The following is a 27,752-nucleotide window of genomic DNA, read 5'->3' on the forward strand; positions in this document are numbered from 1 at the left end:
AGCAGCTTAATAAGTGGCTATGAAGAAAGTCTGCCACTAGGGGTAAGATAGATACTGCCTACAGGAAAATTAAAGAGACCTTTGGAGAAAAGAGAACCACTTGTATGAATATCAAGAGCTCAGATGGAAACCCATTTATAAGCAAAGAAGAGAAAGCAGAAAGGTGGAAGGAGTATGTAGAGGCTCTATACAAGGGCGATGTACCAGAGGGCAATATTATGGAAAGTGAATAGTTTGACAGAGCACTGAAAGACCAGAGTTGAAACAAGGCCCCGGGAGAAGACAACATTCCATTGGAACTACTGACGGCCTTGGGAGAGCCAGTCCTGACAAAACTCTACCATCTGGTGAGCAAGATGTATGAGACAGGCGAAATACCCTCAGACTTCAAGAAGAATATAATAATTCCAATCCCAAAGAAATGAGCTGCTGACAGACGTGAAAATTGTCGAACTATCAGTTTAATAAGTCACGGCTGCAAAATACTAACGCGAATTCTTTACAGACGAATGGAAAAACTGGTAGAAGCCGACCTCGGGGAAGATCAGCTTGGATTCCGTAGAAATGTTAGAACACGTGAGGCAATACTGACCCTACGGCTTATCTTAGAAGCTAGATTAAGAAAAGGCAAACCGATGTTTCTAGTATCTGTAGACTTAGAGAAAGCTCTTGACAATGTTAACTGGAATACTATCTTTCAAATTCTGAAGGTGGCAGGGATAAAATACAGGGAGCGAAAGGCTATTTACAATTTGTACAGAAACCACATGGCAGTTATAAGAGTCGAGGGACATGAAAGGGAAGCAATGGTTGGGAAGGGAGTGAGACAAGGTTGTAGCCTCTCCCCAATGCTATTCAATCTGTATATTGAGAAAGCAGTAAAGGAAACAAAAGAAAAATTCGGAGTACCTATTAAAATCCATGCAGAAGAAATAAAAACTTTGAGGTTCGCCGATGACATTGTAATTCTGTCAGAGACAGCAAAGGACTTAAAAGAGCAGTTGAACGGAATGGATAGTGTCTTGAAAGGAGAATATAATATGAACATCAACAAAAGCAAAACGAGGGTAATGGAATGTAGTCAAATTAAGTCGGGTGATGCTGAGGGAATTAGATTAGGAAATGAGATACTTAAAGTAGTAAAGGAATTTTGCTATTTGGGGAGCAAAATAACTGATGGTGGTCGAAAAATGGTTCAAATGGTTCTGAGCACTATGGGACTTAACATCTATGCTCATCAGTCCCCTAGAACTTAGAACTACTTAAACCTAACTAACCTAAGGACAGCACACAAACCCAGTCATCACGAGGCAGAGAATATCCCTGAACCCGCTGGGAATCGAACCCGGGAACCCGAGCGTGGGAAGCGAGAACGCTTCCGCACGACCACGAGCTGCGGACGATGGTGGTCGAAGTAGAGAAGATATAAAATGTAGACTGGCAATGGCAAGGAAAGCGTTTCTGAAGAAGAGAAATTTGTTAACATCGAGTATAGATTTAAGTGTCAGGAAGTCGTTTCTGAAAGTATTTGTGTGGAGTGTAGCCATGTATGGAAGTGAAACATGGACGACAAATATTTTGCACAAGAATAGAATAGAAGCTTTTGAAATGTGGTCCTCCTGAAGAATGCTAAAGATTAGATGGGTAGATCACATAACTAATGAGGAGGTATTGAATAGAATTGGGGAGAAGAGGAATTTGTGGCACAACTTGACTAGAAGAAGGGATCGGTTGGTAGGACATATTCTGAGGCATCAAGGGATCACCAATTTAGTATTGGAGGGTAGCGTGGAGGGTAAAAATCTTAGAGGGAGACCAAGAGATGAATACACTAAGCAGATTCAGAAGGATGTAGCGTGCAGTACGTACTGGGAGATGAAGCAAGTTGCACAGGATAGAGTATCATGGAGAGCTGCATCAAACCAGTCTCAGGACTGAAGACCACAGCAACAACAACAGGAAGAAAGAATATAAAAAAGAGACTGTCAATAGGAAGAAAAACATTTACCAGAAATAAAAAAAAAATCTGTAACATTGAGAATATATGTATGTGTTTGGAAGTTTTACCTGAAGGAATTTGTAGAGTAGCCCTGTTCAGATGTGAAACATGGACGACACAAAGCCGAAACAACAGGAGAACAGAAGCTTTTGAAATATGGTGCTGCAGAAGAACAGTGAACAATAGGTAGGTCCATTGAATAACTAATGAAGGGGTAATGAATCGAACTGGGGAGAAAACAGATTTATGGCAGATCTTGACTAAGAGAAGGGGTCAGGTTGATAGGGCACATCCTGAAGTGTCAGGGAACTGAGGGAAGTGTGGAGAGTGGAGGCGGTGAAGGGAAGGGGCGCTCAGCTGGAGGTGGGTTCAGCTGGAGGCGGGTTCAGCTGGTGGCAGTCGGGCGGGGGGATGGAGGGAGAGGCTCGGTGTGCAGAGCTGTGTCAGAGGAGTCTGCTGCCTGGAGACCTCAGCAACAGCAACAACAGGAGCTAAATTTAAAAAAAGCATTATCCACCTTTAAAAATGATATCCCAAAGGCTAGAAAATTACTTACGTAATGCGCAGGCCAAGAATTGGGTTTTGCGGCCGCATTCAAAGAGTGCCCGACTCTAGGTGGATGGGACGGGAGAGACAACTGTATCTCGATATATGAACGTTAAGAAGGATATTTGTAAAATGAACATACACCCATAACAAGTACAATCTTCAGAATATCTATTACGCTACTAGAGACGTTTGGGACTTTTCGAAATGACTAATGGAAAACTCGTGCGAAATTTGTAAGATAAACTTCGGAGCAAGTAAGGCTAGCAACCTGCTTCCCTGGTACTTTAAATATGATGCTGGCAACAATCAGAGCAAAATGCCTCGGACCTTTGGAGGTGACGGAGCCCCACAAACCAGGGACTCTTAAGATACGACTCGGCAAACGAATGGTAACGAGATGGGGAGCTATTAATATCAATGGGGGCTACTCTGGAAGAAGGTAGAGTTGGCAGAAGCTGCAAGTAAGATGGGGTTGGACGTTTTAGCGGTTAGTGACATTCGGGTAAGGGGTGAGAAAGAAGAGGAAGTGGCAGAATACAAGGCTTACCTGTCAGGAGTCAAAGCAGGAATAGCACAATGGGGTGTAGGGCTTTACATCAGGAAAGAAATGGAATCCAACGTAGTTGCAGTAAGATACGTAAACGAACGACTGATGTGGATAGATTTGACAGTGTCTAACAAGAAAATTAGGATTGTGTCAGTATATTCGCATTGTGAAGGGACAGATCAAGATAAGATGGATAGTTTTTATGACGCACTCAGTGACATAGTTGTTAGAGTAAAGGACAAGGACAGTGTTCTGCTCATGGGTGATTTTAATGCCAGGATTGGAAATCGAACAGAAGGGTATGAAAAGGTTATGGGTAAATTTGGAGAGGATATGGAGGCCAACAGGAACGGGAAACAACTCTTGGATTTCTGTGCCAGTATGGGCTTAGTAATCACAAACTCCTTTTTTAAACATAAGAACATTCACCGGTATACATATGCAGATGACTTAGTTGTAATGGCAGATTCGATTGAAAGTTTGCAAAGTAATATTTCAGAGCTAGATCTGAAATGTAAGGACTATGGTATGAAGATTAATATCTCCAAAACGAAAGTAATGGCAGTGGGAAAGAGATATAAACGGATTGAGCGCCAAATAGGAGGAACAAAGTTAGAATAGGTGGACGGTTTCAAGTACTTAGGATGCATATTCTCACAGGATGGCAACATAGTGAAAGAACTGGAAGCGAGGTGTAGCAAAGCTAATGCAGTGAGCGCTCAGCTACGATCTACTCTCTTCAGCAAGAAGGGAGTCAGTACCAAGACTAAGTTATCTGTGCACCGTTCAATCTTTCGACCAACTTTGTTGTATGGGAGCGAAAGCTGGGTGGATTCAGGTTACCTTATCAATAAGGTTGAGGTTACGGATATGAAAGTAGCTAGGATGATTGCAGGTACTAGTAGATGGGAACAATGGCAGGAGGGTCTCCACAATGAGGAAATCAACGAAAAATTGGGAATGAACTCTATAGATGTAGCAGTCAGGGCGAACAGGCTTAGATGGTGGGGTCATGTTACACGCATGGGAGACGCAAGGCTACCCAAGAGACTCATGGGTTCAGCAGTCCAGGGTAGGAGGAGTCGCCGGCCGGTGTGGCCGTGCGGTTCTAGGCGCTTCAGTCTGGAACCGCGTGACCGCTACGGTCGCAGGTTCGAATCCTGACTCGGGCATGGATGTGTGTGCTGTCCTTAGGTTAGTTAGGTTTAAGTAGTTCTAAGTTCTAGGGGACTGATGACCACAGATGTTAAGTCCCATAGTGCTCAGAGCCATTTGAACCATTTTAGGAGGAGTCGGGGTAGACCAAGGAGAAGATAGCTGGATTCGGTTAAGAATGATTTTGAAGTAATAGGCTTAACATCAGAAGAGGCATCAATGTTAGCACTGAATAGGGGATCATGGAGGAATTTTATAAGGGGGACTATGCTCCAGACTGAAAGCTGAAAGGAATAATCAGTCTTAAATGATGATGATGATGATGATGATGAAACATCGGTAGCCAAAGTGAATTGGTGAAAAATCTGGCTTAAACGATTAAACAACAAATGAGAATGCGAAAAGGTTAACGTGGTCTATGGACAGCCAACTAGTTAAATATAATAACATGAATAATAATAATAATGCATCCACGATTCTCATGCACTAAGTTCAAATAACGTGTTTTTTTAATTTCAGGCATGCAGCCGCTCAAATAAAATTTCTTCCATTAATGTTTGGTCCACGTAGAGCCATCCTCAGACAGAGTCGCATGACCAACGCAAAATTGCCAAGTCTGGCGTAATATGCTCCATCGCGGTGGTACATGCCTACGAGTTACAGACGCTGGTTGACAACAAAGAGATATACTTACACACGCGCCGTCTGTGGCGAAGGTGTACAGACGTTTGATTCACTTACCGATGTATGTTTTGGCGGCGATGACACTATGACGACTTCTCTGCAGTTTAATTACCCCAAGAGCCAGATACCTTCTTTGTCCAAATTAAAACCAGTATCTCTACTTATTAAATTATTAGTTACTCTAATCTTTACAGCTTTCTTGAAGACAGAATCCCAAAAGGAGGAGGTGGCTGTCAGAATCTTCACATCACTGTAGTTCATGGAATGCCCTGTATCAATACAATGTTCGGCCACAGCTGACTTGTCTGGTTGTGGTAAGTGTGTGTATCTTCAATGTTCCACACATCTCTCATGAACGGTATGTGTTGTTTGACCTATGAGCTATGACTTCTCACAATTTCCGCAAGGAATCTGATACTCACCAGCCTTACGAATCAATAAATAGTCCTTTACAAAGCAGAGTAATGCTGCAATCTTCGTCAGAGGCAGGAAGATCACTTTAACACCATGTTTCTCGAGAATACGGCCTACTTTCGAGGAAAGAGCACCAACATAGGGCAAAAGCGCACGTGATTTTGTGAAGAAAACGGTTACTGGAGATTTACTACGACTGTGAATTTGCAGTCAGAATATGTTCAAAGAAAAATTGCATACAGTAAATTAATATTGTATAAATGCCAAAAACCCATTTTACTTCCAGAAACTTCAAAAGCAAACCTCTATTGAGAATTTTCCCAATCCTGTTAAAATTCCGGTAATAAAGTCCTTTGATAGTGAAAACAGTAAACCACTCTGAAGTTAATTTGATGAATAAGGACACAGTATACCGTAATTTTGTCTACCAGTAACAGTTAAACTCAAGAAACTTGCATCTAAACATGAATGAATGGAAATATGACATTAAGTGACATGTAAAAAAAGATCACGTACTTTGATAGCTGTTAGATTCATAGTTCCCTCTAATACGACAACTTGAACCAATGGCGAATAAGCTACTTCTTCGTAATTGGTCAATGTAAATAATTTGAAAGGTGGATGCCTCAACTTAGATGTCTGGGCACATTTCACAGTACAACGCATAAATTCTCCTGTCTAAACTACTGTATATACACATCGAAGCACACCCTTCCAAAAGACACATACTACACATGCAACGACTAGTACAAATACACTGAAAAGCAAAAGCAAATAAATGATGGCAATAAATGCTGGTGGTGGTGGGGTCAACGATCACTGAAGGTGAAAAGTCTTCACAATACACTACTTTTATTTACGGAGAGAAACATTAAGAAATAGTCTATTACAAAGCAAAAAGAAATTAAATTGTTTACAATTGTGAATTTCTTGAAGAGAGGAATGGTTTTCAGTCTTATCTGTCCTGGGTCTGTGTGATGTGGCGAGAGCGGTAGAAGCAGTTTGAAGTTGCTAATATGAATCCTGTAAGTTCATCCAGTCATGACCTTGGCATTAATATATCCTGTTTCGGCTGGCAGTAATAAGTTGCATAGCATCCATTTGTCGTAGGCTGGAACAAAGTAACTATTTATGCACCAATCGAAGGTCGTATTAGTTAACTGCAACTTTCACACACGTTAGTTTAGCACAGTCCATACATCGTGTATAAATTAACATTCCATTTGCTATAATTTGCCAATTGCGAAGTTAGACAGTCCATCTACTGTTAATATTCGTGGTCACAATAACACTGTTCCCGCGAAAACGGTCACATAGCAACACAGTTCACAGTTTCCACATTGGAGGTTAGGTTTTAGCATATGTCATATATCATAGTAAAGAAAATGAGCAACATTTCGCTGCTGAAAAAGTTGTTACCGTTTGACAGATGGAGCGATCCAGAATGAGATTTCACTCTGCAGCGGAGTGTGCGCTGATATGAAACTTCCTGGCAGATCAAAACTGTGTGCCGGGCCGAGACTCGAACTCGGGACCTTTGCCTTTCACGGGCAAGTGCTCTACCAACTGAGCTACCCAAGCACGACTCACGCCCCGTCCTCACAGCTTTACTTCTGCCAGTACCTCGTCTCCTACCTTCCAAACTTTACAGAAGCTCTCCTGCGAACCTTGCAGAACTAGCACTCCTGAAAGAAAGGATATTGCGGAGACATGGCTTAGCCACAGCCTGGGGGATGTTTCTAGAATGAAATTTTCACTCTACAGCGGAGTGTGCGCTGATATGAAACTTCCTGGCAGATTAAAAAAAGAATGGCTCTGAGCTCTATGGGACTTAACATCTGTGGTCATCAGTCCCCTAGAACTTAGAACTACTTAATCCTAACTAACCTAAGGACATTACACACATCCATGCCCGAGGCAGGATTCGAACCTGCGACCGTAGCAGCTGCGCGGCAGATTAAAACTTACATAAGTAAGTCGTATAGAAAACAGCAAAGAAAACATAGTCACACACACTTCATGTTCTACACTATATAACCAAACGAAAAATATTCTACGTAATTAGAAGTATATCTGTGAAGTACAAGGTAGTAAAAGAAAGGAAAAAAAATTATATCTCGTTATTAGTCGTGGCATCACAATCTGAAGGAATTACTATCTTCTTCCCCATCACATACCTACAGGTTTTACATTGAATGTTCTACGATTTTTTTGAGGAGAAAATCTATTCGCTTTAAAAATGCTCTTGGGGTATATGAGCTCTTCTTGCAAATTATCAGATATACAGGGCGCCCTACGCACTAAAGCCTTAAGGACACCTGTGGTCTGCGAAGGGTGATGGTAGCTACTGGTATGTAGGTATAGATAGATAACATGTTTCAAGCTGTTTGATACACAGGAGTAGGATTCTATAAAATATTGGTGGTGTGCTGGAGGTTCGTGGCAGCTGCCGCCACGTGCAGACTCTGCCGCCTGACCGCCCCCGCCCCGGCCTTTGTGCGCAGCCGGCCCCCAAGGAGCGCAGCCGGCGGCGGTCGGCCCCCGGCCAGCTGCAGCCGTGCCCCTGCTCGCCGGACTCGCCGCCCCCGCGCTCGCCGCTGGCCAGCTCCACGCCCTGCGACTGCCGCCCGCCGGCGCCGCCGCCGGTGCGCGTCGCGTGCCCGGCCGCCTCCGTCTCCGCCCCCGCGGCGAACCCGTGCGAGTGCCCGCCGTCGCCGGCGCCGGCGCAGCCGTGCCGCTGCTCGCCGCCCATCATCACGCCCTGCCCGGGCGCCTACGAGTCCTCGTGAGTATCCGGCCGCCACGCCTCTCTCCCTCAACTTTCAGTGTGGGGCGCTACCAGACGGTTTGAATGTTGCACCCTAAAACTATCCACACCTTAAAAGTTGGCGTTTGGATACATGGCAAGGTGAGTGGGATGTAAGTGATAATGGATGTAAACTGCGCGACTTCCTCCCTGACATAAGGGAGCGGTTGAGAATGAGACATATCGATCCCAGCCGCGGTATGGTACATTTCTTAACCGGACACGGACCTTATCCCACGCGCTTAAACCGCGTGAGTCTGAGACAGACACCTACATGCATATGCGGGGAAGAAGGTTCCCCAGAACACATGGCCTTTTTCTGCGGGCAATACGCGAACAATAGACATACACTAAACTTAGATTACACAGATACAGACATAGATATATACACAGCGATAAGAGACGAAGAACAATGGGCACAATTAAACGCACTGACAAACAGTATTTCAAAAACAACACTTGAAGAGTACATGCGGACACGACATTACAAACATGCCTATGTGCAGCGTAACAGCAATCTCCAGAGGATGGACAGCGATACCCACAATGACAACGAAAATAGTGACAATGAGGAGGAACAGGAGGAGGAAGCTGAGATGTGATAGTAAATAAGCAAAAGTGCTGGCAATCAAGCCAAGAAAACACCAAATGCTGTACACGGATGGGCACCTAAAGTAGTTAATACATAGGATTAGTAATAAATAGGATAAGCAACATTATTTCTCTACTTATAACCATTTGTGTGTGTGTGTGTGTGTGTGTGTGTGTGTGTGTGTGTGTGTGTGACTGGCGGTCAACGGCTCGAAGAAACGATTCCGAGGTATTCACCGTCAGTCACATTCGGTGATGGTAGTAACAAATCTCTCATCTATCCTAACTTCTTTTTATGTTCTTCTTAAAAAAACAACAAAATTTTATTTATATTTCAAACTTAAATTATTGTTATTTTGAAAAGTATCATTCATTGTAAATGTTGTAGATAAAACAAAAGGAAAGAAAACTGTAAACAGATGAAAAACGAAAATTGTAAGATGTACGACCTGTTTTAAACATCAGGTAACAGGTCTATAATTTGGCAATAAATAAATAAATAAACACCTAAAAGCCCGTGTGAATATCGAGCTGTACCACTTCTGTGACGTCACTACTGTTATCCCACATCGAGGACGCCTTGCCGCACGTGGCACACGAAGTAAGTTCTGCGATCTTTCGGCAGTGTGCCACCTAAAGTAGAACCGATAAGAAGCATGAACGCTTTCTATGTCACCAGCAGAACTAGTGAGACGCCATTTTACATTTCGATGTTTTCAGCTGAAACCCATGTCCTGTGAATATACAGGGTGTTACAAAAAGGTACGATCAAACTTTCAGGAAACATTCCTCACACACAAAGAAAGAAAATATGTTATGTGGACATGTCTCCGGAAACGCTTACTTTCCATGTTAGAGCTCATTTTATTACTTCTCTTCAAATCACATTAATCATGGAATGGAAACACACAGCAACAGAACGTACCAGCGTGACTTCAAACACTTTGTTACAGGAGATGTTCAAAATGTCCTCCGTTAGCGAGGATACATGCATCCACCCTCCGTCGCATGGAATCCCTGATGCGTTGACGCAGCCCTGGAGAATGGCGTACTGTATCACAGCCGTCCTCAATACGAGCACGAAGAGTCCCTAGATGTGGAACCGGGGTTGCGTAGACAAGAGCTTTCAAATGCCCCCATAAATGAAAGTCAAGAGGGCTGAGGTCAGGAGAGCGTGGAGGCCATGGAATTGGTCCGCCTCTACCAATCCATCGGTCACCGAATCTGTTGTTGAGAAGCGTACGAACACATCTACTGAAATGTGCAGGAGCTACATCGTCCATGAACCACATGTTGTGTCGTACTTGTAAAGGTACATGTTCTAGCAGCACAGGTAGAGTATCCCGGATGAAATCATGATAACGTGCTCCATTGAGCGTAGGTGGAAGAACATGGGGCCCAATCAAGACATCACCTACAATGCCTGCCCAAACGTTCACAGAAAATCTGTGTTGATGACGTGATTGCACAATTGCGTGCGGATTCACGTCAGCCCACACATGTTGATTGTGAAAATTTACAATTTGATCACGTTGGAATGAAGCCTCATCCGTAAAGAGAATATTTGCACTGAAATGAGGATTGACACATTGTTGGATGAACCATTCGCAGAAGTGTACCCGTGGAGGCCAATCAGCTGCTGATATGCTACGGTCGCAGTTTCGAATCCTGCCTGGGGCATGGATGTGTGTGACGTCCTTAGGTTGGTTAGGTTTATTTAGTTCTAAGTTCTAGGGGACTGATGACCATAGATGTTAAGTCCCACAGTGCTCAGAGCCAGCTGCTGATAGTGCCTGCACACGCTGTACGTGCTACGGAAACAACTGGTTCTCCCGTAGCACTGTCCATACAGTGACGTGGTCAACGTTACCTTGTACAGAAGCAACTTCTCTGACGCTGACATTAGGGTTATCGTCAACTGCACGAAGAACTGCCTCGTCCACTGCAGGTGTCCTCGTCGTCCTAGGTCTTCCCCAGTCGCGAGTCATAGGCTGGAATGTTCCGTGCTCCCTAAGACGCCGATCAATTGCTTCGAACGTCTTCCTGTCGGGACACCTTCGTTCTGGAAATCTGTCTCGATACAGACGTACCGCGCCACGGTTATTGCCCCGTGCTAATCCATACATCAAATGGGCATCTGCCAACTCCACATTTGTAAACATTGCACTGACTGCGAAACCACGTTCGCGGTGAACAGTAACCTGTTGATGCTACGTACTGATGTGCTTGATGCTAGTAATGTAGAGTAATGAGGCGCATGTCTACACATGCACCGAAGTCAACATTACCTTCCTTCAATTGAGCCAACTGGCGGTGAATCGAGGAAGTACAGTACATACTGACGAAACTAAAATGAGCTCTAACATGGAAATTAAGCGTTTTCGGACACATGTCCACATAACATCTTTTCTTTATTTGTGTGTGAGGAATGTTTCCTGAAAGTTTGATCGTACCTTTTTGTAACACCCTGTGTTATGCCAAAATCAAAAAATGACACTCCAGGGACTGTGGCGCACCACCCATACATGCAGTTCGTGTTTCCTCATGACAGTGACATCTACCAGCAAGGCAATGCAACATGTCACACAGCTCGCAGTGTACATGTGTAGTTCGAAGAGCAACAAGATGAGTCTAATGTACTCTCCTGGCCACCAAGCTCCACAGATTTAAATCGAATGAAAAATCTGTGGGACCACCTTGATTGGGCTGGTCGCGACACGGATCCTCAACCGAGAAACCTAACACAGCTGGCCAGGTAATGAAGTCGGCGTGCCTCCACATCCCTGTTGGTACATCCCAAAACCTCTCTGACTCTCTTCGTACACGTCTCGCAGCGGTCGATGCTGCAAAAGGTGGCCGCTCGGGCTTTTGATAGGTGGTCACATCAATGCGAGTGGACAAGGAACTTTCCTTTTTGCCTTACAAGATGTTCGTGGCTACTGAGGTTTTTATTTATGTATGCTGCAGACAGAACAACGTAGCCAGCATATGGATGAGGGAAGAAATATGAGTTTTAATAGAGGTAACGTGAGGATTTTGCCCCTGTCCATTTCTAGCACGTCTCATATAACGCGGGTGCTGCGTCACGTGTGGTTGGCTTTAGCATCAGCTACGTCAGCAGACTCATCGCGTTTGAGGACGCCTTAACGATCAGTAGTGCAGAATTCCACTACCAGGCGCTGCTAATTCCGTATTTCAACCTTCAGTCTGCCACGTGGCGTCAGTCATTGCACCCGTATGAACATTTTTGCCAGGTTCCTTACGCCATGTTCTACTGTGTGAAAATGGCTGATTTTAAGTTTTGTTTTGAACACCGCAAACCGGTGGCTGAAATCTACTGCATGCTAAGGGAAGCTTTTGGTGAGTAAGGGTCGAGCTGGGCGAGAACATCCGGGCGGTCTGAGCTATACAAGGTGGCCGTGAGCCTGTGGAGGATGATCCAGAAAGTGCTTGAAGTGATCCACAAGTACAGGGCTATTACAAATGGTTGAAGCGATTTCATAAATTCACTGTAGCTCCATTCATTGACATATGGTCACGACACACTACAGATGCGTAGAAAATCTCATAAAGTTTTGTTCGGCTGAAGCCGCACTTCAGGTTTCTGCCGCCAGAGCGCTCGAGAGCGCAATGAGACAAAATGGCGACAGGAGCCGCGAAAGCGTATGTCGTGCTTGAAATGCACTCACATCAGTCAGTCATAACAGTGCAACGACACTTCAGGACGAAGTTCAACAAAGATCCACCAACTGCTAACTCCATTCGGCGATGGTATGCGCAGTTTAAAGCTTCTGGATGCCTCTGTAAGGGGAAATCAATGGGTCGGCCTGCTGTGAGTGAAGAAACGGTTGAACGCGTGCGGGCAAGTTTCACGCGTAGCCCGCGGAAGTCGACGAATAAAGCAAGCAGGGAGCTAAACGTACCACAGCCGACGGTTTGGAAAATCTTACGGAAAAGGCTAAAGCAGAAGCCTTACCGTTTACAATTGTTACAAGCCCTGACACCCGATGACAAAGTCAAACGCTTTGAATTTTCGGCGCGGTTGCAACAGCTCATGGAAGAGGATGCGTTCAGTGCGAAACTTGTTTTCAGTGATGAAGCAACATTTTTTCTTAATGGTGAAGTGAACAGACACAGTGTGCGAATCTGGGCGGTAGAGAATCCTTGCGCATTCGTGCAGCAAATTCGCAATTCACCAAAAGTTAATGTGTTTTGTGCAATCTCACGGTTTAGGTTTACGGCCCCTTTTTCTTCTGCGAAAAAAACGTTACAGGACACGTGTATCTGGACATGCTGGAAAATTGGCTCATGCCACAACTGGAGACCGACAGCGCCGACTTCATCTTTCAACAGGATGGTGCTCCACTGCACTTCCATCATGATGTTCGGCATTTCTTAAACAGGAGATTGGAAGACCGATGGATCGGTCGTGGTGGGGATCATGATCAGCAATTCATGTCATGGCCTCCACGCTCTCCCGACTTAACCCCATGGGATTTATTTCTGTGGGGTTATGTGAACGATTCAGTGTTTAAACCTCCTCTACCAAGAAACGTGCCAGAACTGCGACCTCGCATCGACGATGCTTTCAAACTCATTGATGGGGACATGCTGCGCCAAGTGTGGGAGGAACTTGATTATCGGCTTGATGTCTGTCGAATCACTAAAGGGGCACATATCGAACATTTGTGAATGCCTAAAAAAACTTTTTGAGTTTTTGTATGTGTGTGCAAAGCATTGTGAAAATATCTCAAATAATAAAGTTATTGTAGAGCTGTGAAATCGCTTCAATCATTTGTAATAACCCTGTACAGCAGTCAATCTGTCATGTTTGTGAAGTCACTGCAGTTTCATGTGGGATGTATCAACACATTATAGCTGATGAACTGAACTCGACACCAATTGTAGCGAAAGTTCGTTCCTCGTATTCTGAATCCCGACTGACGAGACTGTCAGTTTCAGGTGTGCGCTGAACTGCAAATAAGAGTTGTAAATATTCCAATTTACCCGTCCTGGGTCGTAACTGTCGACGAATGCATGTACGATTGTCGTTCGCAAACGAAACACCAGTTTTCGCAGTGGAAGACTCTGACCTTTTCGCAGCCGAAAAAAGTGCATCAAATTTGCTACTACATCAGATCAATGCTTTATTTATTGTCATTTATTAATATTGAGGGACATCTCGTTTATTGAATAGTAAAGTTTTAATTTAAGCAACGGCCTTGCCGCAGTGGATACACCGGTTCCCGTGAAATCCCCGAAGTTAAGCACTGTCGGGCGTGGACGGCACTTGGATGGGTGACCATTCAGTCGCGATGCGCTGTTGCCATTTTTCGGCGTGCACTCAGCCTCGTGATGCCAATTGAGGAACTACATGACCGAATAGTAGCGGCTCCGGTCAAAGAAAACCATCATAACGACCGGGAGAGCGGTGTGCTGACCACACGCCCCTCCTATCCGCATCCTCAACTGAGGATGACTCGGCGGTCGTATGGACCCGATGGGCCAACTTACGGCCTGAAGACGGAGTGCTTTTTTTAAAAAAAATGTTTTAATTTCCCAGACCCACGTTTAAGCTCCGTTACTCATCGAAGTTTCTGCAAAGATTGTTATCTTTCAGGAGAGTAGCTGACATGTCAGCAGCAGGATAGCAGATCAGATGGTTCAAATGGCTCTGAGCACTATGGGACTTAACATCTGAGGTACGTAGTCCCCTAGAACTTAGAACTACTTAAACGTAACTAACCTAAGGACATCACACACACATCCATGCCCGAAGCAGGATTCGAACCTGCGACCAGAGCGGTGCATCACAGGCCGCGTTGATTACTGCCGGATCTATTTAGGTCCACCAAACAAGCAGTGGACGAAGTAATGAGTGCTGTCGACAAGAGATCTCAGATCGATTCCATATTCCAGAAGGCTTTTGATACCGTTCCTCACAAGCAATTGTTAATCAAATTGCATGCATATGGAGTATCGTCTCAGTTGTGTGGCAGGATTTGTGATTTCCTCTCAGAGAGGTCACAGTTCGTAGTGATAGACGGTAAATCATCGAGTAGATCAGAAGTGATATCAGGCGTTCCGCAAGGTAGTGTCATAGGCTCTCTGCTGTTTCTGGCTTACATAAATGATCTTGGTGATAATCTGAGCAGCCCACTTACGTTGTTTGCTGTAATTTACCGTCTAGTAAAATCATCAGATGATTAATTCCAATTACAAAATGATCTAGAGAGAATTTCTATATGGTGCGAAAAGTGGCAATTGGCACTAAACAAAGAAAAGTGCGAGGTCATCCACATGGGTTCTAAAAGAAATCCGATAAATTTTTCGTTTACGATAAATCACACAAATCTAAGGGCTGTCAATTCGACTAAATACCTAGGATTTACAATTACGAGCAATTTAAATTGGGAAGACCACACAGATAATATTGTGGGGAAGGCGAAACAAAGACTGCGCTTTGTTGGCAGAACACTTAGAAGATGTGACAAACCCACTAAAGAGACAGCATACATTACACGTGTCCGTCCTCTGCTGGAATATTGCTGCACGGTATGGGATCCTTACCATGTGGGATTGACGGAGGACATCGAAAAAGTGCAAAGAAGGCCAGCTCGTTTCGCGTTATCGCACAATAGGGGTGAGAATGTCACTCATATGATACGCGAGTAGGGAGAAATGATCATCATAATAAAATAAGAGAAATCAGAGCTCGAACGGAAAGATTTAGGTGTTCCTTTTTCCCACGCGCCATTCGAGAATGGAATGGTTGAGAAGTAGTATGAAAATGGTTCGATGAACCCTCTGCCAGGCACGTAAGTGTGAATTGCAGAGTAACCATGTAGATGTAGATGCAGAACTCTTATAAGCTGGGATGGTTCGCGCCCCCTTCTGATAGTTAGCCCCTGTGATTCCCCTTCCCCACTCTCCCGCCACCCCCCCCCCCCCCCCCAAAAAAAAAACAACAAACGGATCTCACAGGTAGCGCTTGATTACAGAATCCGTAAATGTTTGTATCATTATGAACAACTACCGAGTACCACACTCCTGGACTTCACTCATTAGTCCGCAGCTCGTGGTCGTGCGGTAGCGTTCTCGCTTCCCACGCCCGGGTTCCCAGGTTCGATTCCCGGCGGGGTCAGGGATTTTCTCTGCCTCGTGATGACTGGGTGTTGTGTGATGTCCTTAGGTTAGTTAGGTTTAAGTAGTTCTAAGTTCTAGAGGACTGATGACCGTAGATGTTAAGTCCCATAGTGCTCAGAGCCATTGTTTTTTCACTCATTATTTAGCGAACGCCTCCGTTTTACGTGTCATTGATTGTGAAATGGCATACCTACAAATACCTACTTATATCTGTCCAGAAGACGTTCACAAAACAGCCTTTGTCACACTTTTCGATTTTTCGAGTTTATGTTCATGGTGTACAGACTTAAGAACGCAGCAGAAACATGGTAACGCATTATTGATGGCTTACTATTCAAGTTCCCATTATGTTATGCTTATCTTGATAATATCTTAATTTTCTCACTGGACGATGCCTCCCACAACACGCACCTAAAGTTCTCGATACCCTCTCTCGCAATGGACTCATGATCGCCGAAGGAAAAATACCAACCTGGACTCAAAGAAATCATCTTCCTTGGACACGCTGTAAATACTGCGGGTATCAGTCCCTCACTGCAACATACACAGTCTACTCAACAGCTACCACCACCACCACCACCACGAGACTACATGAACTGAGCCAGTTTTTAGGCGTAACAAATTTTTACAGAAGACACCTTCCACTGACAGACTCCCTGCAATCACCACTAACGCAAGCCCTCATCGGTAAACAGAAACTCACACGGACGATCAAAATGCGGTCCACTTTTAAACGCGTTAAATTCTTACACACGGCATTACCTTGGCGCACACCCTCCCTGACGCACAAAAATGGCTCTGACCACTATGGGACTCAACTGCTGAGGTCATTAGTCCCCTAGAACTTAGAACTAGTTAAACCTAACTAACCTAAGGACATCACAAACATCCATGCCCGAGGCAGGATTCGAACCTGCGACCGTAGCGGTCTTGCGGTTCCAGACTGCAGCGCCTTTAACCGCACGGCCACTTCGGCCGGCTCCTGACGCACAGCTGATCATAACAGATGAGGTGACTGACTCAGCCACTTCCACTTTGCTGCAACAATAGTTGGAGGGCGTGCAGCAGCCATTTCATTTTTTCTCGTGCAAGCTCACGCCACCAGAATACGAGTGGTCTGCATACGACAGGGAACTACACTACTGGCCATTAAAATTGCTACAACAAGAAGAAATGCAGATGATAAATGGGTATTCATTGGACAAATATATTATACTAGAACAGACGTGTGATTACATTTTCTCGCAATTTGGGTTCATAGATTCTGAGAAATCAGTACCCAGAACAACCACCTCTGGCCGTAATAACGGCCTTGATACGCCTGGGCATTGAGTCAAACAGAGCTTGGATGGCGTGTACAGGTACAGCTTCCCATGCAGCTTCAACACGATACCACAGTTCATCAAGAGTAGTGACTGGCGTATTGTGACGAGCCAGTTGCTCGGCCACCATTGACCAGACGTTTTCAATTGGTGAGAAATCTGGAGAATGTGCTGGCCAGGGCAGCAGTCGAACATTTTCTGTATCCAGAAAGGCCCGCACAGGACCCGCAACATGCGGTCGTGCATTATCCTGCTGAAATGTAGGATTACGCAGGGAGCGAATGAAGGGTAGAGCCACGGGTCGTAACACATCTGAAATGTAACGTGCATTGTTCAAAGTGCCGTCAATGCGAACAAGAGGTGACCGAGACGTGTAACCAATGGCACCCCATACCATCACGCCGGGTGATACGCCAGTATGGTGATGACGAATACACCCTTCCAATGTGCGTTCACCGCGATGTCACCAAACACGGGTGCGACCATCATGATGCTGTAAACAGAACCTGGATTCATCCGAAAAAATGACGTTTTGCCATTCGTGCACCCAGGTTCGTCGTTGAGTACACCATTGCAGGCGCTCCTGTCTGTGAAGCAGCGTCAAGGGTAACCGCAGCCATGGTCTCCGAGCTGATAATCCATGCTGCTGCAAACGTCGTCGAACTGTTCGTGCAGATGGTTGTTGTCTTGCAAACGTCCCCATCTGTTGACTCAGGGATCGAGACGTGGCTGCACGATCCGTTACAGCCATGCGGATAAGGTGTCTGTCATCTCGACTGGTAGTGATACGAGGCTGTTGGGATCCAGCACGGCGTTCCGTATACCCTCCTGAACCCACTAATTCCATATTCTGCTAACAGTCATTGGATCTCGACCAACGCGAACAGCAATATCGCGAAACGATAAACCGCAATCACGATAGGCTACAATCCGACCTTTATCAAAGTCGGAAACGTGATGGTACGCATTTCTCCTCCTTACACGAGGCATCACAACGACGTTTCACCAGGCAACGCCGGTCAACTGCTGTTTGTGTATGAAAAATCGGTTGGAAACTTTCCTCATGTCAGCACGTTGTACGTGTCGCCACCGGTGCCAACCTTGTGTGAATGCTATGAAAAGCTAATCATTTGCATATCACAGCATCTTCTTCCTGTCGCTTAAATTTCTCGTCTGTAGCAAGTCACCTTGGTGGTGCAGCAATTTTAATGGCCAGTAGTGTATAAGCACTCTAAGAAGTAGTGAATTACTTCAGTCAAGGCGTTCAAGGCCACTCCCTGATTATTTGGACTGGTCATGATCCATTCTCCTACTGTATTCGGAACCCAGCCAAGGACCCTTACCCCTGACAGTTTCGGTATTTGGACTACACCGCTCCGTTCACTGTGGGTGTCCTCCATCGGGAAGCGTGGAAAACGTAGTGGCAGGCTATTTCTCCGTCATCAGCGCCTTGTCATCTCGCCTGGATTACAAACAGTTTTCTGAGGCACAACAGCAAGATCAGCAGCCGCAAGCCCTCACGTGTGGCCCGTTCACAACTCTACAGTCGGAACTTCAACCCATCCTGACCGCGACCGCCGGGCACTCTGATGTTTCACAAAATCGGACAGGTCCACCCATACCTGTGTAATGCTGTCGAGTCGTCTTCGAGCAGGTCCACGATTTGGCACACCCTGGCAGTCGCCCAACCACTTGGCTGGTGCTGAACCAGTTCGTATGGGCTAACATGAAGAAAGACTGTAAACTTTGGGCTTTGCGTGTGTCTCATGTCAAAAAAGCAAAGATGCAAGTCATTTGGAACTGCCCCTATGATGCTTCGAAATCTCAAAATACTGAAAACGTGTATGCTGAAACGCTATTTCTGGTGGCGGACTTTGTGCTCCAAGAACCATCAATTACGCCCCCACACCTCCCCACCTGGTCTACCACATCAAGCGACACACTGCGCACCTCCGCCTCTTCTTCACTCAGTGCCTTAAGTCTTTCTCCATAAAGCAGCTGAAGACTGACTTGCCGGCCGGGGTGGCCGTGCAGTTCTAGGCGCTTCAGTCTGGAACCGCGAGACCGCTACGGTTGCGGGTTCGAATCCTGCCTCAGGCACGGATGTGTGTGATGTCCTTAGGTTAGTTAGGTTTAAGTAGTTCTAAGTTCTAGGGGACTGATGACCTCAGAAGTTGAGTCCCTAGTGCTCAGAGCCATTTGAACCATTTTGAAGACTGACTTCATAATGTTGCGAGATGACAGAGTACCGCCTGCCCTACGCCCCCTGTAGTTGGGCGCCGACAAGGGGCTTCGAAGAGACAAGTGTATCTTCCACATATTATTAAACTGCAAACCTACAACAGTGTGGACACTATAAGATAACTCGCCGGATGACGTCACTTGCCAAGCTCTCCCCTCTGCTAAACATGTTGCTCCTCCCACAGCCAGCGCCTTACCGTCAGCCTTCGAATTCCGACTAGACACCGAACAGACACACAGTAACCTCCCCGTCAGGGTGAGCACACAGACCACTGCAGACGGCTCTGCCACGTGTCACTTCCACGAGACTGTCAAATTACCACGCGACGTTGATACTGCTGCTCTCACCCCCTCTTTTTCCGCCATTCGTGTCCGCACAACCACAGCCCCACACGGCCTCTGAACGATCTCATACCATCACTGGCACCGTCTGTGCCTGACAACGCACGCACCACTCCTGCAACTTCGGACGCCACCACACACTCAGGCTATGGCATACGGCGCCCCCCCCCCCCCCCTCGCACCACCTACCCCCACCGCATGCTGGGCTGGCTCCACAACTACGACCTGTATGCTGTCGAGCATACGTCGCCTCCCAACGAATACTCTGCTACAGGCGACGCGCCCGTTGGACCACTCCAATCTCGCTGTGCCCACACGTCACGCAGCGTCCCTCACGGTGCTGTTCACTATTGTGGGTGAGGGGGGGGGGAAGCTCTGTGAGAAAATGCGTCATCAAACATCATAGCTGACAACTGACAGGGATATCGCACGAAGCTCTCTGACTGTTAGCCTGCCATACGACTTTGTTGAGTTCGGATGCTTCTGACATGTACACTCCTTTTGTGGATAAAAGAGTGTTAAGCCGTCGGCACACGGACCGTGCTGTTGAACGTTAACGTTGAGCGTGCCAAGTTCAACGTGCTGCTGAACGCTCAGGAACGATGCTACTTGTGCATAAGGTACGTGGGCCCCAACGTGGTATACGCGATCGCAACGCACTCCAGCGGCAGTTGAGGGATGTTTCTAGTTCGTAAATCACACTGTATACTCAACGGGCGAGCGTAAAATTACCACGTTAGCTCTATTAAAACACATTTCCTCCATCGTCCACGAAAAGGAAAGTACCATGTCCAATCAATAAGGACACAGGCTTATAAAAGTTCCATTACAAACAGTGCGGTACAAATTTGGAACACTTCCCCACATAAGTAAATATTATTTCATCATTCCCACATTTTAGTAAAACCCAAAGGTCAGTCTTACTTCATCACTGTTCCTACCCAGTAGCAGAATCTTTGCAACATGTGAATTACAAAGCGTAAAAGAAAAAGGAGCAAAATATCTTTATACAAGTAGCGCAAGCTGTACTGTAGATTAAGCCAATCGAACAAATTCACCCCTCAAAAAAAGGTGAACATATATTTACATAACATCAAATATTATAGCACATACTTATATTAAAATGAAACTTCCTGGCAGATTAAAACTGTGTGCCCGACCGAGACTCGAACTCGGGACCTTTGCCTTTCGCGGGCAAGTGCTCTACCATTTTTTTTTTTTTTTTAATTCTCATTTTGTCCACGTTTGTTCGTTGTATCTTCGTTGTATCTGCTCGGGGCGGACGTCTTAAGACACCCGATGAAGTTCGTTGATGATCGGTTATCTCAGTTTTTTTATTACAGAGGGTACGTAACCATCTGTCCGAACACGCTGAGCTACCGTGCCGGCTACCATCTGAGGTACCGAAGCACGACTCACGACCCGACCTCACAGCTTCAATTCTGCCAGTACCTCGTCTCCTACCCAGATCAAAACTGTGTGCCAGACCGAGACTCGAACTAATAATAAAGTATCAGAACCTAATAAAAACGCGAATGTTAGGAAAAAAAATTTGGAAGTGTTAAGACCCAAACCACTGCCTCAACAAAAACTAATGGGTGGACAGAGACGCTACTCATTTCACTAAACCAACAATATGCTGCTTTTACTTAATCATATTGTCTTACCCCTTATGTAAACGTTAATCGTAGATAATTATGTTACTAATTGAAATTTAATTACAACAAGCTGTACCAAGAACAATGCGTTTTGGGTGGCCCTTCAGTGTATTGCTGCCTTCAAATAGCCTACTTTCATAATACGCAAGTTACAATAATTCTTTTGCCACGAATATGATGTTTCTGATTATTTTATTGGAACGAATCACACAACTAACAACGGGTTTTCCAGTGATTCTCAATTTGCTGGTGCTCAGAGACAGCATATGTACATAAAGGCTTGAAATGAATGCCAATATGGCGCCTCTCAACTCTGTACTGAAGGGAGACTGCATGCGGTGTGACGTAGGTGGCGTTGTGCCATCTCATTGGTCAACGCTCAGACGCACGCTCAGAATATCTGACATGCCAGATATTGCTCTGCACGTTCGGAAAGACTCCCGAGCGTGCTGTTCCACGCTATGAAGTCAGAAACTCGGCACGCTCAACGCTCAACGTTCGGATGCACGGTCCGTGTGCCGACGGCTTTATAGTTAGTCTGTGTTGTTTGCTTATTCACAGTCATCATTGCTATACACCGCGGTGCTACATTGGTGATGCGTGTCGCGAGCGATCGTGGGAAATTAAGATGGCGGAGCAGCTGATTTGTAAGAGCCGTGTGACTGACTGGCCACTGGGTGTTGTCGCACAGGTCCTACGAGCTGGACGACGAGGACACGGACCAGATGGTCTTCTCCTGGATGGACAAGCCGGCCGTCAGCGCCGCTGCCCAGGACGCGGCTCTGCGCGCTCTCTCCGACGCGTGCGACGACTCCAGCGTCCGGTGAGTACTAGAGATGGGCAGACCCGTTCATCCTTGGGAACTAGTTCACTGCTAATCGTTCTCTTTTGGGAACCGTTCATTTTTACTCGTTCACCGTTCATTTGTGCTTGGTACATGGTTCTTATGAAAAACTGAAAACTAGTAGCGTAGGTGACTGAAGGATGGAGGGCACCAAAGGGGGAACTTGCCTCCGCCCTGGAGTATAGTGTTTTTATTCATTACAGAATTCTTACACACTTTTAGAAGTAATTTCTGTGATTCTGCAGAACCTGTCGTTTAGCCAACCGTAGCCTTGTGTGGCTGATCGCAGGGAAATATATAGGGTGGCGCACGGAAAACCGGCCCCGAGTACAGACTGCTCGCTAATTACGGACGATGTGTTGCCCGTTACGAGAAGATACAGCAAACAGACAAACACGTAATAATCAGGCAGTGAAGAAATAACAAGCTAATGCAAGCAACAATTGCGAAACAATCGATGACGATGTGTAGAGAGTTGGAGAAGAGAACAGGAAAATCTCACGGGACGTGCATGGGCTATAGCACATATAGTCTTGTAAACCTGTTGGTGGCTGTTTCCCAACTTAATAGACCACAAGTGTCTTGTATAAAATTCTTCGTTTCGACTTCTACTACATAGCTATGCTACGTTGTAAACAATAATCGTTTACACCCTATATGTACTTCACGTTGTCTCTGAGTTCGTAGGCGAAGTAGAGCGAAGCATAAAATAAAATGTGGTTTACTCATACTTGCGTCACACGCTTGGCAAAAATTAGGTTTTTATGTTACATTATTAACGTTAATGTAGCAATAATAATAATAATTAAGTTTGCAGTAATAAAGTTTTTGGTTTGAAAGCTCCTTCTGAACAAATGTTTTGGAGATAATAAGTAAATATGATCTTATGGCAATCTATGTCTTTTCAAATGGATTGGCAGCGCTTTTCCTACTGAGCCAAAATGACCCACAACCCACGTTTTTTTTCCAGAGAAACCAAACTAGTAGGTAATGCAAATTGGAAACAACCAAACTTAAGAATAATTACAGCTTTCCTAAATGTAGTGTTTAGTATATGAAAGATACCCGAAAATCGTTTTATATGAATTTTCTTACACTAAAAACTAAGCAAATTATTGAAAGTTAGCTGCTAAATCAAGTCAATGAAACCAAACAATATATGAATAACAGAAAAAACTTGCCTTGTTATAAGTATGTCTTCTGCTGTTCATCGATGTAATGAAGTGAGCTGATATGCCCTTTTGTTACCTGAAAAGATGTACCTATTACATACAACGTAATTTTCATGTAATTTACGTAACTATAAAATACTTTTTGATTACCGGTCGTGGACGCTGAATAGCCAGAACCAAGTGCAAGAACAGTTTGGAACACATGTAAAATAGGCGAGCGCAGTAAACGAAACAAACAACTGGATACTGAACTAACTAGAAGTAGTAGGCAGTGGAACTGAGACAGGTGGTCATGCGAAGAACGACGAGTGCGGCCGAGGGAGACCGAGACTGAGATGAACACGGGACCGAGGCTGGAACGAGAACTGCCGAAGTGACTTCCGCGACAGAAGTGAACTAGTGAACTATGAACCGATCGTTCCTCATTCTCGGGAACTATAAGTAGACCGCCGCGACCGAAGTGAACTATGAACCGATCGTTTCTCGTTCCCGGGAACTATAAGTAGACCGCCGTGACCGAAGCGAACTATGAAGCGATCGTTCCTCGTTCCCGGGAACTATAAGTAGACCGCCACGACCGAAGTGAACTAGAGACCGATCGTTCCTCGTTCCCGGGAACTATAAGTAGACCGCCGCGACCGAAGTGAACTATGAACCGATCGTTCCTCATTCCCGGCAACTGTAAGTAGACCGCTGCGACCGAAGTGAACTAGGAACCGATCGTTCCTCGTTCCTGGGAACTATAAGTAGACTGCCGCGACCGAAGTGAACTATGAACCGATCGTTCCTCGTTCCCTGGAACTATAAGTAGACCGCCACAGTCGAAGTGAACTAGGAACCGATCGTTCCTCATTCCCGGGAACTATAAGTAGACCTCCGCAACTGAAGTGAACTATGAACCGATCGTTCCTGGGAATTCGTTCCTCGGTCCTTTCGTTCATCTTGGTGAACCGTTCCTTTGCACCCGTTCGTTCGCGAACTACCCATCTCTAGTGAGTACCAGCCAGCCTCCAGCCACTGGCTAGTGGCCAGCCGCCGCCTGCCCCTGCCAGTCCACAGAGTCCAGCCCGCCCTAGGTGGCAACACACACACATACATTACTAGACTGGCAAAGATGCTTCTTTTACTGAAGCCTCACGTGTCGCGAGGTAAGATGGCGGTGTCAGCAAGTTTGTGCACGGAACTGCTACGACTTTCTGAAGCCATATGACGCTGTAGCCTTTACGAGGTGGTCTAATCAAGTTCTGCTGCTGAGCAAATATCTGCGTACCAGTTGAAGTTAATACATACATTGTCGAATCGTGTTGTGAGAAGAAGATCCAGTTAACAAACTGCCTGTTGGCTTCTGTCTCGGGTTCTTCGGCCGACGTTCATCTAGTGATTTTACTGACGTTTTGCGAGCACGAGTGGCTGGCATTGTCAAAGCTTCACCCTCCATTGCCGGTGGTGAACTGGAGCCGAGCTCGCGGCCGCAGACTACATGTACCTGGCGCGCCCACGTCCGAGGGCTTCTCCTCGGTCATTTCCAGTGCGGTTCTCCTCTTGCTACATATGACGGTCGTTCGCTGCAGTACGTGAAGCCAGGGTCCGTTTACCTTAAGGATTTCCTCTTTCTCGTTGAAACTGTTCGCATGTTTTTGTATTTCTACAGCTTCTCTGAACAAGCGCGGGCGATAGTGCTTCTCTGCAGCCAGAACTTCCGTGTCGGCGAATTTTATTACGTGGTCGGTCTCACTCAGCCTTTCGCTCCCTGTATTTTACCCCTGCCACCTTCAGAATTTGAAAGAGAGTATTCCAGTCAACATTGTCAAAAGCTTTCTCTAAGTTTACAAATGCTAGAAACGTAGGTTTGCTTTTCCATAATCTAGCTTCTAAGATAAGTCGTAGGATCAGTATTACCTCACGTGTTCCAACATTTCTACAGAATCCAAACTGATCTTCCCCGAGGTCGGCTTCTACCAGTTTTTCCATTCGTCTGTAAACAATTCGCGTTAGTATTTTGCAGCCGTGACTTATTAAACTGATAGTTCGGAAATTTTCACATCTGTCAGCACTTGCTTTCTTTGGGATTGGAATTATTATATTCTTCTTGAAATCTGAGGGTATTTCGCCTGTCTCATACATCTTGCTCGCCAGTTTTGTCAGGACTGGCTCTCCCAAGGCCGTCAGTAGTTCTAACGGAATGTTGTCTACTCCCGGGGCCTTGTTTCGACTCAGGTCTTTCAGTGCTCTGTCAAACTCTTCACGCAGTATCGTATCTCCCATTTCATCTTCATCTACATCCTCTTCCATTTCCATAATTTTGTCCTCAAGTACATCGCCCTTGTATAGACCCTCTATATACTCCTTCCACCTTTCTGCTTTCCCTTCTTTGCTTAGAACTGGGTTTCCATCTGAGCTCTTGATATTAATGCAAGTGGTTCTCTTTTCTCCAAAGGTCTCTTTAATTTTCCTGTAGGCAGTATCTGTCCTACCCCTAGTGAGATAAGCCTCTACATCCTTACATTTGTCCTCTAGCCATCCCTGCTTAGCCATTTTGCACTTCCCGTCGATCTCGTTTTTGAGACGTTTGTATTCCTTTTTGCCTACTTTATTTACTGCATTTTTATATTTTCTCCTTTCATCAATTAAATTCAATATTTCTTCTGTTACCCAAGGATTTCTACTAGCCCTCGTCTTTTAACCTACTTGATCCTCTGCTGCCTTCACTACTTCATCTCTCAGAGCTACCCATTCTTCTTCTACCGTATTTCTTTCCCCCATTCCTGTCAATTGTTCCCCTATGCTCTCTCTGAAACTCTCTACAACCTCTGGTTTAGTCGGTTTATTCAGGTCCCATCTCCTTAAATTACCACCTTTTTGCAGTTTCTTCAGTTTTAATCTACAGTTCGTAACCAATAGATTGTGTTCAGAGTCAACATCTACCCCTGGAAATGTCCTACAATTTAAAACCTGGTTCCTAAATCTCTGTCTTACCATTATATAATCTATCTGAAACCTGTCAGTGTGTCCAGGCTTTTTCCATGTATACACCCTTCTTTTATGATTCTTGAACCAAGTGTTAGCTATTATTAAGTTGTGCTCTGTGCAAAATTGTACCAGGCGGCTTCCTCTTTCGTTTCTTATCCCCAATCCATATTCACCTACTATGTTTCCTTCTCTCCCTTTTCCTACTGCCGAATTCCAGTCACCCATGACTATTAAATTTTCGTCTCCCTTCACTATCTGAATAATTTCTTTTATTTCATCATACATTTCTTCAATTTCTTCGCCATCTACACAGGTAGTTGGCATATAAACATGTACTACTGTAGTAGGCGTGGGCTTCGTGTCTATCTTGGCCACAATAATGCGTTCACTATGCTGTTTGTAGTAGCTTACCCGCACTCCTATTTTTTTATACTTTATTAAACTGACTCCTGCATTACCCCTATTTGATTTTGTATTTATAACCCTGTATTCGCCTGACCAAAAGTCTTGTTCCTCCTGCCAGCGAACTTCACTAATTCCTATTATATCTATCTTTAATCTATCCATTTCCCTTTTTAAGTTTTCTAACCTACCTGCTCGATTAAGGGATCTGACATTCCACGCTCCGATCCGTAGAACGCCAGTTTTCTTTCTCCTGATAACGACGTCCTCCTGAGTAGTCCCCGCCCGGAGATCCGAATGGGGGACTATTTTACCTCCGGAATATTTTACCCAAGAGGACGCCATCATCATTTAATCAGCTGCATTCCCTCGGGAAAAATTACGGCTGTAGTTTCCCCTTGCTTTCGGCCGTTCGCAGTACGACAACAGCAAGGCCGTTTTAGTGTAACAAGGCCAGATCAGTCAATCATCCAGACTGTAGCCCCTGCAACTATTGAAAAGGCTGCTGCCCCTCTTCAGGAACCACACGTTTGTCTGGCCTCTCAACAGATACCCCTCCGTTGTGGTTGCACCTACGGTACGGCTATCTGTATTGCCGAGGTGAGGCACGCAAGCCTCCCAACCAACGGGGGTGGGGGGTGGGGGGTGGGGGGGAGGCGGGGGGAAATGTTGTACAAATAAATAATAATAATGATGATCATAAAACATCCAACATTCCACATAACACCTTCACTTTATGTTTTTTTCCTTCTTTTTTCCTTTCTAGAAATACTTAGCCCCAAGCTATGCATAACACAGTACTAACACCTCTTCCTCTTTCTGAGCTCAACATCTCACTCATTATGGAAGGATGCTGACTCAGTTTTCAGGATAGCAAATGGAAAGTTGCGGTACAGAAAATGGCCCAGAG

At 45.4% G+C, this 27,752-nt stretch overlaps 1 protein-coding gene and 1 non-coding gene across 2 annotated transcripts in view; one reads left to right on the forward strand and one right to left on the reverse strand.

The window, feature by feature from the left end:
* LOC124778040 (serine/arginine repetitive matrix protein 1-like) overlaps positions 1-27,752 on the forward strand; it is a 197,184-nt gene that overhangs the window by 43,805 nt on the left and 125,627 nt on the right. The window contains exons 3-4 of the mRNA XM_047253617.1: positions 7,784-8,133; positions 22,146-22,277. Of these exons, the coding sequence (XP_047109573.1) occupies positions 7,784-8,133; positions 22,146-22,277 (482 nt within the window). The remainder of the gene's footprint in view (positions 1-7,783; positions 8,134-22,145; positions 22,278-27,752) is intronic.
* Trnas-uga lies at positions 6,856-6,930 on the reverse strand. The gene has a single exon. It is a non-coding gene; the product is annotated as a tRNA-Ser (tRNA).

The sequence above is a fragment of the Schistocerca piceifrons genome, chromosome 1 (assembly GCF_021461385.2).
Source record: "Schistocerca piceifrons isolate TAMUIC-IGC-003096 chromosome 1, iqSchPice1.1, whole genome shotgun sequence".
Lineage (NCBI taxonomy): Eukaryota > Metazoa > Arthropoda > Insecta > Orthoptera > Acrididae > Schistocerca > Schistocerca piceifrons.